Here is a 23,408-nt window from a genome sequence, read left to right as displayed (position 1 = left end):
CAGTAGCTACAGATGTTGAAAATGGTACCCAGGTGGGGTGTTTTTGTTTTATCCCCTCTTCCTTTAGTCTAAGCTTTCCCTCGGCAAGTACCAAAATTCTTGTTCAGAATGACTCCCTGTCCCTTTCTTTCTGAGCAGGGCAATAGGAAAAGGGATGGGATTAAAAATATAGTTTAATATTAAGAAAAATTTTAATATATTTTAGCCCAGATTTTTAAAAAAGGAATAAAAAGTTTTTTTTTAAAGTATGAGTTTTTGAGGTCTTCTCAGTATAAAGGTTTAAGAAGGTTAGTTATTACTAAGGCTTTTCTCCTGCTTTGATTTTTTGTATCTCAGAATTCAAGAAAATAATGGATTTGTTATCTGACATATGGTAGTGACAACTTTGGAATATCTTTACCTGTCACGGGCAGCTTATATGGGTCAGGATCAGGAAACCTTAGTGATAGTTTTGACTTTGTCAATGAGTAGCTATATCTTGGCTTGTAATGGTAGGTAACTACTTCTTAGAGATATTGTCCCTTTGTCAAGGGGCAGAATTTAGACTTGGTTATATTTAGTACTTCAATTAGGATCCTGATTGATTTTTAGATGAAAATACTTTAAAAATGTATTTTGTATTACTTTACAGAAAGTATATTAATTACTGTGTTTGAGTATATTTCTATTTCTATTGCAATATTGCAATATTTGCAGTATTGATTGCAAAATCAGTAATGACAGCAGTGATATACGAAAGATTCCTCAGTGCTTGTTCATTGCTGATATATTGGTGTAATCCTAGATGCGTAAAAGACACAGATTCCCCTGTTAGTAAAGGAACATCAGAGAAGTGCATTGTGTCTTATGAAGAGCCTACTCCAAGTCTTTGGTCCCTGGAGACTACTGTAAGTTTGCTGTTTTTTAACATAATGGTCTACAAGGAGCTTCTCGTGGTGCTTGTGCCTGAATTTTTGTGACTACAGGCAAGTTTATTATTAGTTTACTAGTGAAGACTTACACAGAGTACAGAAATACATAGTATTGTGGTTTTAGGTTAATATTTGGCTGGACTTAGGAACTCTTCTATTTGCTTAAGGATGAAGTCAGACTCAAAACAGAGAAATCCCGTGTTTGTGGGATGTTGATAACATGATGCAGAGACATGGAGATAAATAGTATCAAGCTGGTCAGGCCTTGGCAGAATTGTAGAAAAAGAAACCTAAGCTTTAGGAGCGTGTGTGTCAGCGTGTCTGTGTGTCTGTGTATGTAAACTTTATAGCTGGGTAAGATAAACACCAAAAGTGATTTAATCACACCATTTCCTTTAATAAAAGGAGCATTATTTTTAGCTGTATATTTTTATCACTATCACTAATTCTCAGAAAATGGCTTTTGAGTCAGTGCTTTCAGCATCACCTGTGAATTTGCTTAGAATTAACAAACCAACAACAACAACAACAAGAGAAAAACCAGATTCTATGGCTTGTCCCAGATCGTGAAGTCAGACCTTGTAAGGTCAGACCCAGAAGTCTGTTTGCATAAGCCGTCCAGTTGCTTTTCATACTTGCTGCTTTTGAGGCTCACTAATCCGTGATGCCAAGCAGGTACCTAGTTGTTCATATTCTCATACGGTGAAAATTTATGATCATTTTGATGATGAGCAACTTAGCTTAGGTTTAAAGATTTCTTTATTCAGTAGTTCCCCGATTAATTTTATATCTTAAACTTATGATGTAATGATTGCAGTCATTAATTGGCTGTGTAGATGAAGTCAAGTATTCTTAGTTCAGTTAATATGTACATACTTATGAATTCATCTAAAAACTGAAAGAGTTGTGTTGTCACTTTTGTGGACTTTGCTCTGACGCTGTCTTGCAGCTGCCCTGTAAGGGTAGCAGTTCTTAATTTTATCACCTGGATAGCAGTAGTTGAACAAAAGTGTTAAAACCTCACCTCAGCCGTTTATGTTGGCATATATACATCACTTTATAGGCAGGGGCAGGCAAATCTCTGAGTTCAAGGCTAGTCTGGTCTACCAAGTAAGTTCCAAGACAGTCAGGGCTGTTAAACAGAGAAACCTTGTCTGGAAAAACAAGAACAAAACAAAAGCCAAAAACCAACAAAACAAGCAAAACAAAAACCTGGACCTGGTCTCTTGATTGTGGCAACAATGAAGTTTTTAAACATCTTTAGGTTTTAAGAGCTAGAGATGTTTTGGAGTTGAACTGTAGCCACGGGCTTAAAGATTGGCCATTTATCAAGCCAATTGAAATATTACATATTAAGGCTGTTGGGCACTCACATTATTTTAAGCAAATTGTTGTTGCATATTTGTGATGAACAGTAATCTGCTTCCTTGCAGGGTCGCATTGCTGACGGTTTGACCATGATCTTGTCTTGACTGTTAGAGTGTTGACTACCTCTTGGCCTTCATAGACAGCCTTCCCATGTCCCTAGGGACTTTGTTTCAGAAATAAATTTATTGAGGACCCTCACTTTTGATCCATCGAAGCCTAGTTTTTCTTTTAACATGTCTTATGAAGTTTGTGTCAATTGAAGAGCCTCTGTAACCTAATTTGGAAATCAACTTGAATTCATTCCTTATTTCTAAATTCAGTATTCCATTGGTTTGGTCTTTACTGTTTTATGATCATACCATGTCAATCTCATTAAACTTACCCCTTTTCCTCCTTTTTCTTCTTTTTCATACTCCTCCCTCAGTAAGTTATTTCCCTAACTCTTTCTAAGCTTGTTCATTATCTAGTTTTGAGCAAGTTTTATAGTAGGGAAGGGTGTTTAAGACCTTTCAATTTGATAGTCTCACTTGGCAGGCTAGATAATTAGTCTCAGAGAAATAAAATACTTGGCTTCATTTACAAAGATTACTAATGACAGGATTTATGGATATGTACTTTCTCTTACGTTTTTTTTTCTTTCATTATAAATCAATTAAAAATTCCCATACTTCAGCTATGAGCTAACTGAAAAAGCAATCTTGAATTCTCAAATATACTTCCAAGCCAAAATCTTAAGTATTCATCGACAACTATTTTAGTTATATATATAAGCTGATCTTGATATATTTTACTAAAAAATTCCTTTTTAGTAAAGCACTAACAACATAAATTAATTTAGAATTTGTGAAATGATTTAGGTGAGAGGGAAACCTCAGTCCTGAAAGGAAGGAATGACGGTGAGGATGGCCGCGTGTTCACTGCTGGCATGGTACTAAAAACTTTCTTTGTGTACTCTGGGAAACTGAAGGTAATTTTAGCTGAAGAAGCTTGCAGGTGCTTTGGGATTGTTCAGCTGCTTCTTCTGTGCTTCCGAGGATGGGCGCTGTACACTGTGCTTTTACCTCAGGTATTGCAGGGTCACTCCTACAGTTTCTTCAGCTGTGCCCCTTGCATAATTCTGTACTGAAGTGTTGAGTGCTAGTTTCTTACCAGTCAGTCTGGTGGAGCATGACAGAGGTAGCTCCAGCTGCTTATTTCAAATACAGATCGTCTTCTCCCCAAGTCACAGGCTATTTGCTAAAGAGACCTTGGATTCTGTATTTTTACTTAGCATTTGGAGTGGGACTTTTGGGCCCTAAAATTTGAGGATCATTTCATTTAGATGGTTAAATTATGTGTTTCATTATTTTGTATATAAAATTAGATTTATTACTATTGCTCATCATCATTTTCATTTTGAGACCAGTTCCCATTCTGAACTAGGCTAATTTGGAATTCACAGTGATATCCCTATCTCAACCTCCTGAATACTAGGGTTACAAATTGTCCAACTTTGGTGTTTTAAATAGCTAAATTTATCTTGATTAGACAAAAGTGGGTACGGGCTCCCGGGTGCAGTTTGTTGATATCTGTTCTGTCATATTTTCTGTCTTCTCCCTAGCCTTGTTCTTGTTTTCCTTCCACTGGCTGGTTGAGGAGAAACTCTCTATGTGGACAGGGGCCAGCTATTGCTGATAAAGGAAAAGGGTTGAGTTTCTCATTACAGCTTTGCCACCTATACTGCAGATGTCAGCAAGGGGATAACTGTCGCTGATTACAGTGAGGAGGGTGGGCGTGCCTAGCTCAAAAGCAGCAGTAATACTGCATTCCTTGCGACCTGTTTTGAAGGCATTGCTAATGGCTAACTTCTTTTTGTATTTCATTTATATAGAGCTAGATCTACCTCTTTGTACTACCCCCAAACAGCTATATCAGTCTCACTTTCTGTAACGGAATATGTTAGTATAAGTAGTAACACAATACGAATGTAATATTTTTATCATGATCTTTCAAATTAGTTGTTAGTCACAGGTATTTTTTTTCTTTTAGAAGTGAATGTGTTAGAAATTTTGAACTGAAACTTTTGACAGGGAGACTCAAATTTATGTATTTTTTAAATTTGTAAAATAGACCACATTCTTTTTATTCAGAATTTTTGTCTTATATCTGTAGGTAAACTGTACATACCTACAAAATATATGCAGACAAAAATAGAAATGTTTTTGTTGTTTTGTTTTCTGAGTATATCAAAGCCAAAAACTTAGTAATGTGGTAGATTTTGAAAACCTACTTATCTATTAATTAACTTTTGACAGCCTGAGTTTTGTTAGTATATGATAGTCCAGTTAGTTCAGGGTACTGGGTATGCTTTATTCATCTTAATTTTATGTTATTTTTATGTGTATGGGTGTTTTGCCTGTGTGTTTGTCTATACACCACACATGTGCATGGTGCTCTAGAAAGTTAGAAGAGGGAGTCAGATCCCCTGGAACTGGAGTTACAGACAGTTGTGAGCAGCCTTTCAGGTGCTAAAAATCAAACTTGGGTCCTTTGGAAGTTCAAGCAGTGCATTCAACGACTGAGCCATCCCTCCAGATCCCCTCCTTTCCCCATCTCTTTTTCTTTAAGATGGGAGCTAACTGAAAACAGGGGACCATTCTTTTCTAGATGCTGTGTTCTCTTCCTACCCCAAGTTGAGAAGCTCCCAGTCTGTGAAAGGATTTTTACTTTCAGTGGCTTATTTGCAAACTGCTAATCACAATTTACTTTAGAACACTGGTATTGCTTTCATGTGACAGTAGTAGCCATAGAAGTACAGCTGCATTTTACCCTTCGTGTGTGTGTGAGAGAAAGAGAGAGAAAGACAGACAGGGGGAGAGAGAGAGAGAGAGAGAGAGAGAGAGAGAGAGAGAGAGAGAGAGAGAGAGAGAGAGAGAGAGAGAGAGAACGTGTGTGTGTGTGTGTGTGTGTGTGTGTGTGTGTGTGAATTGAATGCATGTATGCATGTGTGTGAGTTTTTGTCCTCTCTTTTTATAGTGGGGTAAAGTGGATTAATTTACTGGGTGTTAGCCTTTGTGTCAGGTTCTTACCTTTTCGAGATTGTTTCATAAAATGAAAGCAGCTGTCTTAGTGTAAGTGAAGTAATGCTTTCAAGTCTCAAGAGTAGAGAAAAGAACTACAAGGTCAGAGCTGTGAGTGAGCCACTTGCTTAACTTGCTCAGGGTTCTTTCAGTTTTTTTTTTCTTTTTTGGTTTTTCGAGACAGGGTTTCTCTGCAGCTTTTTTTTAGAGCCTGTCCTGGAACTAGCTCTTGTAGACCAGGCTGGCCTCGAACTCACAGAGATCCGCCTGCCTCTGCCTCCCGAGTGCTGGGATTAAAGGCGTGCGCCACCACCGCCCGGCTTCAGGGTTCTTTCAGTTTTAGCACTGAAATGCCCATCCCCTGATAACTCCCGCAGTTCTGCGAAGACCGTCATGATTCATTCTCCTGGTGCAGTAGACAGTACAGTGGCGTAGAGTGGGTATTTTAGCTCCTCATAAGCAGTATCTGGCACAAACATGGAGGAATGGCATTTCTAACTCCAGGCATCTTTGTGGCTACACCTTTCCAGGTTTATTCTCTGGGAGTGCATGGCCTGGAGTGTCACCAGCTGTGAGGCACGTTAGAGTGACTATTAGGGCAAAAATCAGAAATTGCACATCGCATTTCTCCTCCTATAATCAGAGCTTTTAGGGCAGAAGCCTGGGCTCAGCCACCAGTCCCCATATATCATCAGTTAAAGAGACAGAAATTAAAAGCAGAGATATGTTCAATGTGGCCATGTTGGGAAGAGGAACTAGAAAAGGGAGCCGTGACCCTAAGTCCTGCTTGAGGAAACTCACAGGAGCTTTAGGTTTAGAGGATGAAGTTCGTACTTATCATCTCTGAACAGGTCTTGAATGGTAATCTCAGAAAGAAGTCATTGCTGGAGGGTTTGGGGGGCTTAGATGGTTACTGCCATTCCAGAGTAAGATTGTTTGCCCTAGACAATTGCCCTCATTGTATTTGAGAGGAGGTCTTTATTTTATGTGGGAATAAAGTGTCCCAAGGAAAGCACCTTGGGACAGAATAAAGGAGACAGAGGGATCAATGAAAGGGAGCGATGTTAGCTTTTCATCCAGCTTCAGTACTTTGTGAGCCCCAGTGGGGAGTCAGTACTTTTATTTCTAGGCCGCTGCTTTATTCCATCCCCTCATCCTGGAGGAGAATTTACTTATGTAACTCAAACTAGATGCTGCAAAATGTTCTCCTTCATCTTTTTGGCCAGGAACCAAGTTGAAGTAGAGGACGCGCTTCCTTGAGAAGAGAACAGAGGCCACAGTCGTCCTCTCCTGCCTCAGTTTGGCATCTAGCACATCACAGTTCCCTAAGTACATTTCTCGCTGCTGTGATTGAGTGTAATGATAATTCTGTTAGTTGTTTATAACAGTGCTATGATTATTGGGGTTACCTAAGGAAGAAAAATAGAACCTCCGAACTCAAGGAAAAGCTCTTAATTGTCAGTAGCAATGTGCCTACTCGCTGGAGAAACAGCTTGCCACTGCCTCTGTGCCTTAGGAGTTCTGTTCAGAAATATTTACTCAGGTGAGGCTGGGATTCTTGACTGTACCACACGAAATAATTTCAGGACAAGTCAGGATAAAGCCCTGGTGGACGTGGGCTTCTGGAGAGAGCATGCTTAAGTGCCTTTAGACTAACCATATGTATCATGTGAGTGGCTTCTGAACTTGCCAGTACTGCTTTGCAGCCCCATTCAGACTACTGTGTTAGAACCGTTTGTTCTTTTACCTCATGTATGACAGATTACTATTCTTTCATTATAAAATGCCAAGTTCTGTCATGTGTCACACATTGGAATTGGTGGACCGTAGTTAATCTAAACTCCTCAGGCAGTAGCCTGGACCATCAGTTTTAATGTATTTATCAACCAATACCCACTCATGTGTTTTGAGGAACAAAAAATGCGTAATTGCATATAGATAAGAGATTTAGTGCTATGCTATGTTTTGTAAATAAAGCCCCTACCTATAATGTTTTTAAATGAATTTTAAATTATTATTTCTTACTGTTTCTTACACCCAAGGGTGGGTGGGGTAGGGTGAGGGGTGGATGAAGGATATGGGGTGGGAATGCTTTCTCAGACTAAGCCAGTAAGTGGGAAAGCAAAGTGGAGAGATTAGAGGCCACATTGGCCTCACGGTCTAGGACTAAGCCTCAGGTTTCTCCAGCCCTGAGCTCCTCATTCACCTGAATTGCTAAGATGAGGCCTAGGACACCTGACTTTCCTACTAATATTTATATCATCACTTTTTAAATAGATACAGGCACTGGTTCCATCACCCCTCCTTGTTTGACCCCCACCGTTGGGGATATTTGTGCAAATGGGTGTGGAGGTGCATAGGGAACACCCTTGGACCTGCCCCTTTTGGGGGGAGCAGGTGAAGAGGGGGAAATAGTGCAAGGTAGAGCCCAGTTCACAGTGGGATACAGCACCAAACTAGGAAAGGGTAGGCTGAAGATTATTTCCCACCTCAGGATACTTGGTAGTTAAAAATGTGAAATTGCATTTTAACAAGACCATCAGAAGAGGCTATGTACACAGTGGGGGTGGACTCACTCCTAAGAGTGACAGGCAAAATCTAGGAAAGGATCCCTTTTCCCTAGGTTGGTTCTGCAGTTGCCTAACCACCATATTGGCAAGGGGGCACCCATTCACAGGCCAGGATGTCTGGGTGTAATACTATATACCGAAAAAATGGTCACTGGCCTGGGGTCGGGTGGGGTGGGGATGGGGTGGAAGATAGGGGTTTGGGTGGGGAGGGGAGGGTAGTCCTGCCCTTACAGGGCATGGCTTTAAGATGGTGCTGGCTTGGCCACTCCCTCCAAAAAGCTACCTCAACCCTTACCCCATCCCACACACAGCACCCACCATCCCAAGGGATGCATTAGTGAGAGGCAGCAAGCAGCAGGGTCGGCTCGGTTTGCACCTCCGTGGCAGGAAGATAAGGAGGAGTAAAGGGTAAGATGCTCAGCCCTCCCTGCCCTCTTGCCCCTGGGAAGGAATGCCAGGAACAAGACATTCCCTGACCTGGAGGCAGGAGGAAAGACCTGGAGAGCTCTCTTAGTTGGGTGGAGCCCTCCTGCTACCACCTGGGGCCGGGCAGGTGAATCAGTGAGGTCACTCTGCTGTCTTCTCCAAGATCCCAAGTCTCAGCCTTGGAACTGGGTAGAGGGCCACTGGGATGGCTTATTTCCTCCCTGTTCCAGTCTTTCTGGCTTCCACCTTGTTTCCCCCACCCACCCTTCCTTTGCTACCCCTTTGCATAATTTACTGTCAGCAAAAGGGAACAGAAACCAGGAAGGGGGTGGTCTCTGAAGGGATGGGCAGTCCTTTACCTCACACACAGCCAAAACTCAGGGGACAAGGCTTTGGTCCCAAGCCCCAGATTCCTAGAAACTTACATAGGAGAAGTGGGACCCCACAAATCAGAGATAGATTATTGGTTCTATTCTCAAGTAGCATTTGTGGACAGAGACCTTTAGTCTCTCTCTCTGTCTCTCTCTGTCACTCTCTCTCTCTCTCTCTCTCTCTCTCTGTGTGTGTGTGTGTGTGTGTGTGTGTGCATATACACATATATGTGTATATGCGTACATGCGTACATTTTTTTCATGCATTACTCCTTGGGTGATCATCCCAGTCTAGAGAGCTTGTGCCCCAAAACCTGAGCTTGGAATTGGAATGAAGATTCTTGGGAGAAAGGGTTGATTCTCATGCCAGTAAGGCTCAGTATCCTTCACCCCAACTCCACTTGTATTTGGTGCTCCCTGTTGCTTAGCATGATGTCCCAGGCCTTGTGCTGCTACTGCCTGGCCATTCATCCTTCTTTGACGAGGACTCTGCCAATGGCGTGGTAGGTGTCCCGTCCTTCTCCTCATAGAGCTCTTGCATAGTGATTGGGGGTTCTGCATAGTGACTGGGGAAGCCTTTTGCTCCCAAAATGGAGCCAGAGAGAGCTGGAAGGTGTCCATTTGAGCACTGGAGAGGTCAAGGCCAGCAGGGTCTGGTGGCTGAGGATGCTGAGTGCTTCAGTGGCATATCATCCTTCTTCTGGTACTCCCCTCCAGGCAATTCTGGCCCATGAAATGGTGCTGCAGGTGGTCCTCCTTGGTGAAAGCCTTGTGTCACAGGTGGCACTCATAGGGCAGGTCCACAGTGTGCAGGTGCATGTGGCTCTTGAAGTCTTACTATGCAGGAAGCTGGCTGGGCAGTGTGGGCATGAGTAGGGGCACTCTACTGTGTGCTTCTGCATATGGACCTTAAGCTTGTCATTTCCAGTAAAGCAAATATCTTTTTTTTTGTGGCTTATATAACTGCAAGAACAGTTTTTTTCTCATTTTTTTATTAAAAATTTCCATCTCCTCCCCTCCTCCTCCCCCTTCCCTCCCCTCCCTTCCACCCATACTTCCACTCCCTCCCTCTCCAAGCCAAAGAGCCATCAGGGTTCCCTTCACTATGTTAAGTCCAAGGTCCTCCCAACTCCCCCTAAGTCCAAGAAGGTGAGCAACCAAACTGACAAGGCTCACAGTGAGCCCCTCCATGCTGTAGAGTTCAAGCTCATCGCCGTTGTCCTTGGTTTCTCAGTCCTCCTCCACCGTCAGCCACATTCAGAGAGTCTGGTTTGGTCGCCTGTTCCATCAGTCCCATTCCAACTGGACTTGGTGGTCTCCCGTTAGATCTGTCCCACCGTCTCAATGGGTGAACGCACCCCTCACGGTCCTGACTTCCTTGCTCATGATCTCCCTCCTTTTGCTCCTCATCAGGACCTTGGGAGCTCAGTCCGGTGCTCCTATGTGGGGCTCTGTCATTTTCTCCATCAACGCCAGGTGAAGGTTCTATGGTGATATGCAAGATATTCATGAGTATGGCAATAGGATCTGGACATTTCTGGCACCTTCTCAGCTGCCCAAGGAACTAGCTGGGGGAGTCTTCCTGGACACCTGGGAACCCCTCTAGAGTCAAGTCTCTGCCAACCCTAGAATGACTCCCTTAATTAAGATATATAATTCTTTGTTCCCATATCCACCCTTCCTATATCCCAACCATCCTATTCCCCCAAGCTCTTCCCATCCTCCACTTCACACTTTTCTCTCCCCATCCCCCCATCTCCCCATCCCACCCACCCCCCAAGTTCCCATTTTTTGTCCGGCAATCTTGTCTACTTCCAATATCCAGGAGGATAACTGTGTGTTTTTCTTTGGATTCACCTTCTTATTTTAAAGCAAATATCTTAAACCTCACAGCAAAAGGGCTTTCTACCAGTATGGGTTCTCATGTGGCATGGCAATTTGCCTGCCCTATGGATTATCTTGTGACAGACTGGGCACTCATTGGGCATCTGTGAATGGCATTTATGCACCAGCTTGCCTTTGCCACACAGGTGTGGTGCCAGGGCGGCTTGGCATAGAAAACTTAGGTAGGCCGTCAGGTCAAGATCATTGGTATCTTCATTTGAACCATCTGGTGATATCGGGGGCTCATTGGTCTGTGCTAGCCCATAGGCTGGGGAATATACCAGCTTCTCCTCTTCTTCCTCACCCTCAAAGAATTCATAGTTCTGGAGCTGATTAGGAGGTAAGGCAGAACCTGTGGGAGGACTGTAGCTGGCCACAAACCCACTGCTCCCACAGTTGTCTACTCTACCAACCACCTCTTCTTTGTAAGTCAAGGGATGGGTGAGTTCTATGGGTGTATTAGGAACCAGGTGGTTTGCTCAGGCCCCGTTGGTTTGAAGAATAACTTTTCAGGACTTCCAGCGACGGCAGGCAACAGGTTAAAGTGGTGGTGGTGGTGGTTAGAGGGGCACCTGTGGAGCGCCATCTTCACATTGGGCTCCCTGAGGTTGAGATTGTGGTTGTGGCAGTGCCAAAAGGCTCCATTTACAGCCAGACTTGCTCACAGTCATCCTTATCTGAGCTGGGGGCTTCTAGCCCGCTATCTCGTAGAATTTCCATTTAGTCAACAATAACGCAGGGCATTTCCATAGTCAGGCAGCTTGGAGTACAGCCAGCATGTTTGCACTGCTGGTGATCAGTGTAGCTGTGTAGGCAAATTCCAGCAGGACACCCAGGGCCTCAGGCCTTACAAAGTCCTGCTCACACTCACGCACACCAGCCCATGCTCTTCCAGCATCTGTCACGTCACCCTTGTTCCAATAACAGACCCCAACTCGACCATAAATAGAGCTTCTGGAAGTAGTGGCTGTAGGCAGCCAGCACAGCCATGTGTGTGCAGTCCAGCCCCTTGGTACTGATGGTGAGGTCACATAGATGGCCCAGCTGGCTCTGCTCCTTGAGGCAGCTCAGGAGCTCACTGTGTGGTCTGGGAATGAGATCTAATCAGGACATCCTCAGGACTCTCCATTAGGGCTCCCCATCTTTTCCTCTGAGCCTTCTGGAGCTGCAGAGGGACAGGTTTGGGAAGGATTACTTCCTCAGTCGGCCCAGGCCCTGCTCTGGTTCTAGTCAGAAGACTGAGGTGGGTGGCTCAGCTCTCATTGTTGGGGAGGCTCCTCTTCCACCACCCTTTGCCTCCTCCTGATGCTCTGGTCCCTGCTGCACTATGGAGAGCCTTACATTCACCGGATCTCCCCTTCCAGGGCCTGTCTCATCTGTCCTGTCTCTCACCTGTTGTCCTTTTCTGCTTGCTTTCCCCTGATAGTTCCACACACACACCTACCACTTCCAAACTCCCCCCCCCCCTTTACCAACACTCTTGGTCTCTTCCTGGATTTTTACCACTTCCCCCAGCACTCCCTCCCTCTGCCCAATAAGGATATTAGCTTATACCTCCTCCAATAGCTAGTTCCCGCAGGAGGCTTAAGGGTCCCTCCATCCTTTTCATCCCTTTCCTCTAGCTCTTACTATGCTTCCTGAGCCTTTCTCAGTTGTTGTTCTCTTTCCCTTTTTTCTTCTTTCTCCCTTCTGCTCCCATCCCTCATCCATTTCTCTGTCTATCATTATCTCCTATAGTCCACCTTCACTTACACAGTTTTTGATAAACAGTCTTCATAAACCACAAATGACTATTAGGACAAGATATAAAATAGCAGCAGATAATAATCTAAGGGTTGTGATCAGATGACTATGGACTAGGAGAATTTCAGCATTTGGTGCTAGCCGTGGTCCTTCCTCAGTGTATGACTCTGAGTGCGATTGAAGTGCATGCTAATTGTCAGGCCAACAGAGTAGACTAGTACCTGTCTGCCGTGGATCCATCAGTGAGCATCTTGTTCATGCACATGGTGACAGTAGACAACAGTATTTATGGCATACCTGCTATTGCGTAAATTTCATCCTTAAAATTTATAACATGTGCATGCAAACTCTAATTTTTTTTTTCTTTAAGCTGGAAGAAACTAACATTAGAGTGGCACAACCGGTATGAGGCCAAAATATAGTACATTAAATATAGTACATTAAATATAGTACATTAAAAACCTAGAGAGCGTTTTTCTTCTCCAAGACTACTTGTTTTGTCCTATATCGACCTTGTAATTAGAGAAAAAAATTGCTGTGGAAACTGTGGGGTTTTATTTTTGTTGTTTGTTTGTTTTTGTTTTTATAGATTTTTTTATTTATAGAATACATTGTTATTATTTCTGCTTTGAGTGAGAAAGGGATAAACAGCGGAAAATATAGCGTATTTATTATTGGAAGAATGCAGTTTGTTTTGTGCGTGATTATTTTAGATTGCTTGCAAAATTTGAATATTGAAAATTGAATATTTGTTTCAGTTGCGTTTACATGGTGGGAGTTTCCCTAAAGAATTTGGCTAATACACAGTCATTAGCAAAAACATGCATGTTCACCATCATTTGTAATGTATGTCTAAAGGTATTTTGAGTTTTTCCTTGAAACCAAAGTGTCCAGTTCCCATGCATAACTCTTTAGGCTGTTTCTCTGCTCAGAGGTCTTCCCTAGAGCCTGACTATATGAGTAGCTTTGTGTACAGCTATTAGTACTCCTGCAGATAATGTGCTTTTTCCCACAAACGTCAGAGTCAGACTTTGTACGTGACCTATTAACATGAAAGGTTAGAAGAAATGTCTGTCTTGCAGTGTACATCCATGTAACTTGAGGTTGGTACTCTGCTTGAAGGTGGAATGTGTGGTCTGGGACAGAGTCATTCACAAAACCCTTCAATAAGCAGTTACTCTTGGACTTTTGAAAGTCATTCACTTGGATGATGCCCTGAATTAACACATTACATAATGACAAAACTGTTACATAAATACATACTGCCAGGATATTTAACGTACTTAATGATGGTTTTACCTGTGAGGGAAATACATTTTCTACAGGATTATTGAACTACTACTTAATTATTTTATGAAGTATGACCTCTTATTGGAAACCTTTACTCTCAACTGGGAGTGTTACCACTAAATTGAAATGACTTAAGTAGCAATTGGGTAGTGATATATCTGAAAAATAAAAACTATCACTCTCCTGGAATTAACAGTGATATGACATATATTAAAAATAAGAATTTTTAATACTGTTTCTTAGATAGTGTTCAAGCAAGCATTATCACTTGTCTCTAGGCCTTGCAGAAGTTATTATTTGGGTTAAAAAGCTTTCATTTACTAATGAAATAATGTATTTTCAGATTGATCTTAATATGTATTGTGTGTCAGTTTCTTCCAATTCTGTACTCAATAATAATTTTTATCTAAGTGAAGGCTTCTTTGATATATATATATATATATACGTATATATATATACGTATATATATATATACGTATATATATATATATATAGTTAATTTTTAAAAGAATTGGATCATCATATATTTTGGAAAGTAAAGTCTTTGTGATTGTTTGAATGGCTAGCTTTCTATACCGTTTTAAGTCATTTTCTGGTTGTCTTCACAGCTATGAAGTCTTATACTACATATTTCATGCTCCTATGGAGTGCTGTTGGAATAGCAAGGGCTGCCAAAATCATCATCGTGCCGCCAATTATGTTTGAAAGCCATTTGTACATTTTCAAGACGCTAGCATCAGCCTTGCATGAGAGAGGCCACCACACAGTGTTCCTTCTCTCAGAAGGCAGAGACATTGACCCATCTAATCACTACAGCCTCCAGCGATACCCAGGGATCTTCAACAGTACCACCTCAGATGCTTTCCTGCAGTCTAAAATGCGGAATATTTTCTCTGGGAGATTGACAGCAGTTGAACTGGTTGACATACTGGACCACTATACTAAGAATTGTGACATGATGGTTGGCAATCAAGCCCTAATCCAGGGTTTGAAAAAGGAAAAGTTTGACCTGCTACTTGTGGACCCCAATGATATGTGTGGATTTGTGATTGCTCATCTTTTAGGAGTTAAATATGCTGTATTTTCTACTGGCCTTTGGTATCCTGCTGAAGTAGGAGCACCTGCTCCTTTAGCTTATGTCCCAGAGTTTAACTCACTCCTCACAGACCGCATGAACTTCCTGGAAAGGATGAAAAATACTGGCGTTTACCTCATTTCCAGAATGGGGGTTAGCTTTCTGGTTCTTCCCAAATATGAGAGGATAATGCAGAAGTACAACCTGCTCCCTGCGAAGTCCATGTATGATTTGGTTCATGGGTCGAGCCTGTGGATGTTGTGTACTGACGTAGCACTGGAGTTTCCAAGACCCACCCTGCCTAATGTTGTGTATGTTGGAGGAATCCTAACAAAGCCGGCCAACCCACTGCCAGAAGTAAGGTTTGCTGAACATCTTGATAATTTTTTTTTTAAATATAAGGGTCAGTTTTTATTCCTGAAAGAAAAAAGTATTGGTTAGTATCATTTTAAGAGCCCATAACTGATTAGTTCTGTTTATTTGTGGATCACCTCACCTCTCTGGAATTCATCTGCTTTGGGTGAGCATATCTATAGTAACAAGAGGCTCTCTGTCCTGTGTGATTAGTAGATTGAATGGAAAAATATATTTAAAAAATAACTGTGGTCTATGAATTGAATATACTTAGCTGTTTAGTTTTAGCAAGCATAATTTATTTTGCTTTCAATTAAACTCTTGTTCGTCACAAATAGTGTGCAGAACACTGTGTTGAGTAAACTTAGTAGTAAAAATGGAGAGAATAAATGTACTTCTTTGGGAATTTATAATGACTAGAAAATTTCCATCCTATAGTAGAAATGAATATTAATTTCAAACTAGGAAATCAACTAATTTAAATTAATAACAAATGTAACATTTAAGAAAAGCATGCCCTAGTGCAGTTTTATTTTTAAAAAAACAGAATTAATGGTACTTCAGAATTATCTGGCTCCTCAAAACTGCACTAGTTTTGAGTTTTTGTACTAGTTGAATCATCAGCAAATCCATTCTTCAGAAAAAAAATTTTATCCTATTTGTTTTAATTAGCCACCTAGTCTATCAGGAGTCATTTATGCATATATTAAAAACGTTTTTTACGTTTCTGGTAGCTCAGTACTTGATGCCAACTACAACAGTAGTAGAATTTTTATAATTATATTTTTTTCATCTCTGAAAATAGCCACCTATAGCAACCAAATGGTTGATTTCCACTATGTGTACTAAATAAAAAAAATCTGTCAGTCCCTCAATGAAGAGAAAACTCAGATTGTCTCCCATAGGTATTAACATAAAAATGATCACTGGGTAGTATTTTTCTTACAGTGTAATCAGGTGACTGAAATGTTGATGTGAGGCTTTTCTGATAGACCCATTCGAGTGATACTAAAGAAATGCTTTGGTGTAGTCCATGTGACACGGATACACTGAAATAGCTGGCTCCGTGTCCAGTGCAGTGTTAGCAGCTTGAATTGATGCAGTCACTGGAGTGTCAAGGGCACAGCTGCACTAGCTACTGTAGAGGATGACAACTGACCTCACCCCATCTCAGCCATTCATGAAGGGTCACCTTGGGATGTATCACTCGCCTTCCTAAAGATAGTTAAAGTAAGAATTTAGAAGGACCTTCTCAAGGATTTAGTAAACAAAACTGACTTTACCTTGAGAAGGTCATTTCTAATGTCACAGAGATAACTTGCTCTTTCCACAGCTTCGTCATTTCCCAGGGAGACCGGTGCTCTCTGCCAGCTTTATTGGTCTTGGTATCAGAACTTTGTCTACTCTGTCTCTTGGTTAGAGAAAGATCTTCTGATCCCCCGTCTTCTTTCCATTTTAGTACATATTTCTTGAGTTGCATCACCTTGAACAGCAAATTACAGGCATACAAGACTATTCTATGCTGACTTTTTTGTGTGCTTTCTGTCTTTATTAAGATACATAGTACACGTGCATTTTTCTATAGTTTGAGCTTATTGGTATTGCCTTGGTTCCCCCTGTTTGCCCATATCTTAACTAGTTTTAATACATTATTTATTTTACATATATGGGTATTTTGGCTACATATGTGTCGGTGCACCACATGCATTAATTATAGATGGTTGTGGTGCTGGAAATCTATTTGGGTCCTCTAGAAAGTAGTCAGTCCTCTTAACCACTAAGCTTCCTCTAAGCCATGTTGTTGTTTGTTTTGGTTTTTTTTTAAACAATATTAGTGGGTTTTACTGAGCCTCACCTAATATGTTAAAATGTCTTTAGACTTGGTTGATACTGGCTTGACCTACTTTATGAGCTTATCAGTTCTTCATCCCTCATGTGTTTTCTTTAGTGATTCTAGTGAAAGTGTGCTTCTAGTTTAACAGCAGTTGTTCATGTTTATTGGTAGTGTTACAATACAGTTTAACATACATGGTGTGTGTTATACTGTAACGTGATCAGTAGCATTGGATTTTAAATGAAGATTAGTCTCATTTCAGTGTACCATTCTTAGTATGGATATTTTGACAAATGTCTACCTTCCTCCTTCAGTTCCTGTACTCTGTTGTAATTTTATATGCTTAGAACATGTATCTTCCTACGGTGATTACTCTTGTTGATGTCTGAGATAAGCTGCGCAATAGTGTTATAAAAGTTAATGAGTTTTTCAGGTGTTCATATAGTTCCTGAACCTGTTTCTGACATTGAAACAGGAGGGTCCTGCAGGAAGCTGATGAGAAATGTTGTTCAGTGACAACTACCCAGCTGTTCATTGCCTAGATATTTTATATTGGGGACATACTTCATTTCCATCTGTCTGGAAATGATTTGGCAATGAGATTTGAATTTTGCAGCATGGGAAAATTTCCAAAAGGTGTTTTTAGATGTTTTAATGATGTCTGAATGCGTAGAAACTATTGTGAGTTTCTGGACCAGTTCCATTCAGTAAATATTAGCTTCACAATAAAGACAGCGTAGCCCATCACTTGGCAGATAGACATAAAGAGTTGGAGTGCCTCATCCAAGCCCATAGTCTGTCAAGGCCTTTGTACCATAGATTGCTGGGCTATTGCTTAGGTTGTCAAAAAGAGCTATACCCTTTAAATTCAGGTTATTCATTTACACATAGGTAACTGTGTACAAGACTGTACAGAGATAGTTGTTTCTTCAGTCTTATTTGAGATCAGTGACTGTGAGTGCTTAGTATAAGAATCATTTGACACTAGTTAGAATCTTAGATTTTAGAGATTCTAGAATTAATAATAAAATGCTGCATTAATATAGTGGGAAGAAATTTTTTTACCCTGATAATTAAGTAGTTCAAGATGTAACTTAGAAATGTGATTAGGGAAACCACCTCTATTGTGCTTCAATGCCCAACTACCCACAGTAGGATTCTAAACACTTGAATTAAGTTGGAAGACGTCTATCTGGGTTGGGTCACATCCTTGCTCAGGGTTATCTACTGTTATTACAAATCAGTAGAAAATATGGATGCCAATTTTCTTTCCTTTTTTTGAGACAGAATTTTTCTGTAGCTTTGGAGCCTATAGACCAGGCTGTCCTTGAACTCACAAAGATCTGGCTGTCTCTGCCTCCGAAACTGGAAGTAAAGGGATGTGCCACCACCACCTGGCTAAATGCCAATTTTCTACAGGCTAGTTTGCCTTTGCCTAGGTCTTTACATATATCACTATTTAAATGGGGCCCTTCAATATTAAACATAAATGAATGGCATATACAGCGAGTACATCTTGTAATTTTATTGGATGCTATAGATGTGTTTATTTAGGGAGTCTACCCATTATTAAATAGAAATTTTCCTATGATGACTTTAGATGTTTTCTCATTGACAGAAGTCCTCTAGCTCTGCCAGACTGTTGATGTCTTTCACCTTTCAGCTTCTACAATACTGAACTCTAACAGCACCTATTAGACTTTCACTGTTAGTTTGGCAAATTGTGTTTCTTTAACATGAGTATGGGTACTTCACAGGGAGTCATTTTTGTAGCACAAGTATCTGAATAATATTAGGCACTCAGTAGATGTTTTATGTTAGAAGAAACCAACAGAAGTAACCTTTAAAGGGCAAAATGATTCAACTGGTAGCAGTGTTGTTAGAGGTTAAAACCACTGTCTATTCTGAGTTTATGTCTACTTGTTACTCAGCAAAGCAACTAAAACTTCCAGACCAGTTTATTTTAGTGAACAAGAATAGATATACTAGTTGTTTTTGATTGATAAAACTCAATTGGTGGGTGAATGGGTTATGTCTTGGTTTAAAATGGAAATGGAATTATAACCATCGTCTACATATTTATTGAAGTTATAGCCATTCTATAACATCTTGATCGAACTGCCAATTTTCATAAGTTACTTTGTCAATATGTATAATCAGTATAATCACTATCACTTGGTTCCTAGGATGGATTCTATTGGTTCTATAAAGTGTCTTCACACTGTTATGCTGGTATTTGGAAAACAGAAAGTTGAAGACCGTAATGTTTGAAGAGACTGAAATTTCATTCCATTTGTGCAGATGTTCACCACGAAATGAGAGTCAGGCAGGAAATGGTAGAGTCATGCTTTTATAGTTTTTTGAGTTAATTATAGCAATTTGGCATTATTTTGTAGTAATAAACCAGAAGAAGTTTTTTTATATTCAAATCTCTAGAGAAAGTAATTCAGGAACTGTGGAGCAATCAGTGGAGCAATTCACCATTCATTTCTCAGCATTGTAAGATGAAGTAACTTGTCTGTTGCTCCTGTAAGCATTATGAACTAACAGGATTTATTGACATTATATGAGATCCAATTATATGACCATATTTTACTGTCTGAAATTGATATCACAGGGTTTAGCATAATTTTAAGTCCCTTGCCCAAATATCTATCCTTAAACCATTATTGTGCACTTGAGAATTGTGTAGTGAGATATTGATAAAACACTGGCAATGTGAAAGGAAATATTTTAACTGATATTTCTACCAGTGACAGTTTTCATAATAAATTGCTGTTGGGACCATATACTCGCTGTATTTTTCACATTTCTTCATTCCAAGCCAGTTCTATTTTTAAATTAAACTTGCTGCTGTTAATGAGCTGGACATATTTATTTCTTAGTGCATGTTTTTTAAACAAAAATCTTATTTTTTCATTTTACATATTAAATAACATTATAATAGAGCCTTATAATACAGTTTGAAACACCAGGAAACAGAAAAATTTTTAGGTTCAAAACACGCAAACAAATTTTTCCTAAAGTAGTTTTTCTAAATGGGTCAATGTGGCATCTGTACTCGGTGACCAGTCAATTTCTTTTTTTATTTCCATATGTACAATCTTTTTATATTTTTATTAAGCTCTACATTTTTCTTTACTCCCTTCCCTGCCTCTCCCAAGTTCCCCATGCTCCAAATTTACTCATGAGAACTTGTATTTTTCTACTTCCCATGTAGATTAGATCTATGTATGTCTCTCTTAGGGTCCTCATTGTTGTCTAGGTTCTCTGGGATTGTAATTTGTGGGCTGGTTTTCTTTGCTTTATGTTTAAAAATCACTTATGAGTGAGTACATGTGATAATTGTCTTTCTGGGTCTGTGTTACCTCACTCAAAATTATGTTTTCTTGCTACATCCATTTGCCTGAAAAATTCAAGATGTCATTTTTTTTCTTCTGTGTAGTACTCCATTGTGTAAATGTACATTTTCCTTATCCATTCTTCGGTCTAGGGGCATTTAGGCTGTTTTCAGGTTCTGGCTATGACAAGCAATGCTGCTATGAACAAAGATGAACACATGTCCTTGTGGCACGATTGAGCATCGTTTGGATATGTACCCAAAAGTGGTATTGCTGGGTCTTGAGGAAGGTTGTTTCCTAATTTTCTGAGAAATTGCCACTCTGACATCCAAAGGGGTTGTACCAGCTTGCGCTCCCACCAGCAATGCAGGAGTGTTCTCTTTACCCCACATCCTCTGCAGCGTAAGTTGTCATCGGTGCTTTTGAACTTGGCCATTCTTACAGGTGTAAGATGGAATCTCAGAATTGTTTTGATTTGCATTTCGCTGATGACTAAGGATGTTGAGCAGTTCCTTAAGTGTTTTTCAGCCATTTTAGATTCCTCTGTTGAAAGTTCTCTGTTTATGTCTGCACTCCATTTTTTATATTAGATTATTTGTTCTTTTGATAACCAATTTCTTGAGTTCTTTGTATATTTTGGAGATCAGACCTCTGTCTGAGGTGGGGTTAGTGAAAATCTTTTCCCATTCTGTAGGCTGCCGCTTTGTTTTGTTGACTGTGTCCATTGCTTTACAAAAGCTTTTCAGTTTCAGGAGGTCCCATTTATTAATTGTTTCTCTCAGTGTCTGTGCTGCTGGGGTTATATTTAAGAAGTGGTCTCCTGTGCCAATGCGAACGTTCAAGTGTACTTCCCCCTTTCTCTTCTATAAGGTCCAGTGTGTCTGGCTTAATGATGAGGTCCTGGATTTATTTGAACTTGAGTTTTGTGCATGGTGATAGATATGGGTCTATTTTCATTCTTCTACAAGTTGATATCCAGTTATGCCAGCAACATTTGTTAAATATGCTTTCTTTTTTCCATTTGATATTTTTTGCTTCTTTGTCATAAATCAGGTGCTCAAAAGTGTGTTTATTAATATCTGGGTCTTTGATTCGGTTCCATTGGTCAGTTAATTACGTGGCTAAAAGTGTACACATTAGGGACAGTACTTTGAGAAGTGAAAGTGTTAAAAGAGCAAGACAGTTAAGCATGTCTTCCTCTTCCCAAAACACTCTTCTAGTTTAAGGAGGACTTCTTGTTAAAGGGGCCATTGACTTTTAACTGTAGTGTCTCATATGGTTTGTTTTTGACATGGGTACTTGAGAGAATTGTTATGTTCAGGTTCAAGAGGAGAACCAAATGTCATTCACAGATACTATTTTGCCTTTGTTTCATTCTGACTTTTTCTTCTAAACCCTTTGGGGGCATACCTGTAATATAGTAAAATGAACTTACTGAAGTGCATTGGCCTGATTTTATAGTTCAATGAATATAGCAAATGCTAAATAAGTATCTCTAGTATGGAATGGCTTTGTGTACAACTAGAGAAAGGTTCATTTCATAATAGTTGAAGATCTCATTTCCATCCCTTTTTAAGAAAATTCTAGGTTCTATTTTTTTTCTAATTTCCAGAAAGAATAATGGATGATGAAAATCAGCTTACAAATCTAGATTAAATTATTTTATCTCATTTTAATTGCAAAATTATGTATCCGTATGTGTGTGTCCATGTGTGAGCATACATGCACATGTTGTAGTATATGTGTAAAGGTAAGAGGACAACTTGTAAGAGTTGTTTCTCCCTTTCCACTGTGTATGTACCAGTGATTAAGTTCAGATCACCAAGGTGGGCAGCAGATGCCATTACCTGCTGAGATGTCTCATTCAGGTCTAGTTTATTTATAATCAAACTGTAAATGAATCAGTAGTAAACCATTGTTTTGTCTGTTTGCCTTAGCTTACGACATGTACAAGACAGTTTCTTTGTGACATTTACATAAGTGGCATATACAAGAACAACCCCCTGTCTTAGGCCATAGTTACCCTCTCCCCAGCTCCTTCTTTTCTAATTTCTCTTTCCACTTATCTACCTTTTAAAAGCCTCATCCACTTCAGATAAGATGTGAAAGAGAACATTTGGATCACCTTATAAGCATTCTTATTTCTTTTGGAGTTTCATTGGCAAAACCAAAGCCATTTACCCGTTCAATAATGAGTTCATAAAAGAGCTGGAAGTGATCAAGGAAATGGAAAGCCACTATTATAATTTGTATTTAGTGAAACTTTAATTATATATGAACAATAACTAGAAATAGCATTTGTTTATTAAAAACTAATAAACATTCCTTAGTTGATAGACATCTGGGCTGTTTTCAATATCTAGCTATTATGAATAGAGCAGCAATGGACATGGCAGAGTAAGAATATCTGTGGGAAGATGTAGAGTCATTTGGGTATTTTGCCCAAGAGTGATATAGGTAAATCTTGTGGTTGATTGATTTTCAGCTTTTTGAAGAACCTCCACATTAATTTCCAAGGTGGTTGTACCAGTTTGCACTCCCACTAACACTGACTAAATTCAGCATATGCTATAGTTTGTTTTATTGATCTTGGCCATTCTAACTGTGGTAAGAAAAAATCTCGAGATAGTTTTTATTTGTATTTCCCTGGTGACTAACTAAGGATGTTGAACAGTTCTTTAAGTACTTCTCAGCCATTTGTGTTTCATCTGATGAGAAGTCTCTCTTGGTTTAGTTCAGTACACCATTTTAAATTGAATTGTCTTTATGATGTTCAGGTTTTTTTCTTTTAGTTCATTATGTACTTTAGACTCCATCAGATGTAAATTATAAAGAATCTTTCCCCCTTTTCTAGGCTCCTTTTCTGATCAAATGTTTGTGTACTTTGTTGTGCTAAAGCTTTTAAACTTTATCATATCCAATTTATTAATTGCTAGTCTTAATGTCTGTGCTACTGGGGTACTGTTCAGAAAGTCCTTTCCTGTGCCCATGAATGCAAGCCTATTCTCTACATTTTCTGTGTCAGATTCAGGCTGAACTCCGACAGAGACAGCATACACAAGATCTGCACAGGCTCAAACTAGACAAAATCCCAGCTCTGAGAAGGAGGAGTGGACACCAAGTCCCAACCATAACCAAAAAACTTACAATTAATTCCTGCTTGGAAAGAGAAAATCAGCTTC

General features: G+C 40.0%; 1 protein-coding gene and 1 pseudogene across 3 annotated transcripts in view; one reads left to right on the top strand and one right to left on the bottom strand.

The window, feature by feature from the left end:
• Ugt8 (UDP glycosyltransferase 8) overlaps window positions 1-23,408 on the top strand; it is a 70,153-nt gene that overhangs the window by 11,293 nt on the left and 35,452 nt on the right. For all 3 annotated transcript variants that reach the window (XM_038311696.1, XM_038311698.1, XM_038311697.1), the window contains exon 2: window positions 14,231-15,054. In XM_038311696.1, coding sequence (XP_038167624.1) covers window positions 14,233-15,054 — 822 coding nt within the window. In that variant the 5' untranslated portion in view covers window positions 14,231-14,232. The remainder of the gene's footprint in view (window positions 1-14,230; window positions 15,055-23,408) is intronic.
• LOC119800680 lies at window positions 10,514-12,597 on the bottom strand (annotated as a pseudogene).

This window comes from Arvicola amphibius, chromosome 14 (genome assembly GCF_903992535.2).
Source record: "Arvicola amphibius chromosome 14, mArvAmp1.2, whole genome shotgun sequence".
NCBI classification, from domain to species: domain Eukaryota; kingdom Metazoa; phylum Chordata; class Mammalia; order Rodentia; family Cricetidae; genus Arvicola; species Arvicola amphibius.
This window is presented reverse-complemented; position numbering and strand designations above follow the sequence as displayed.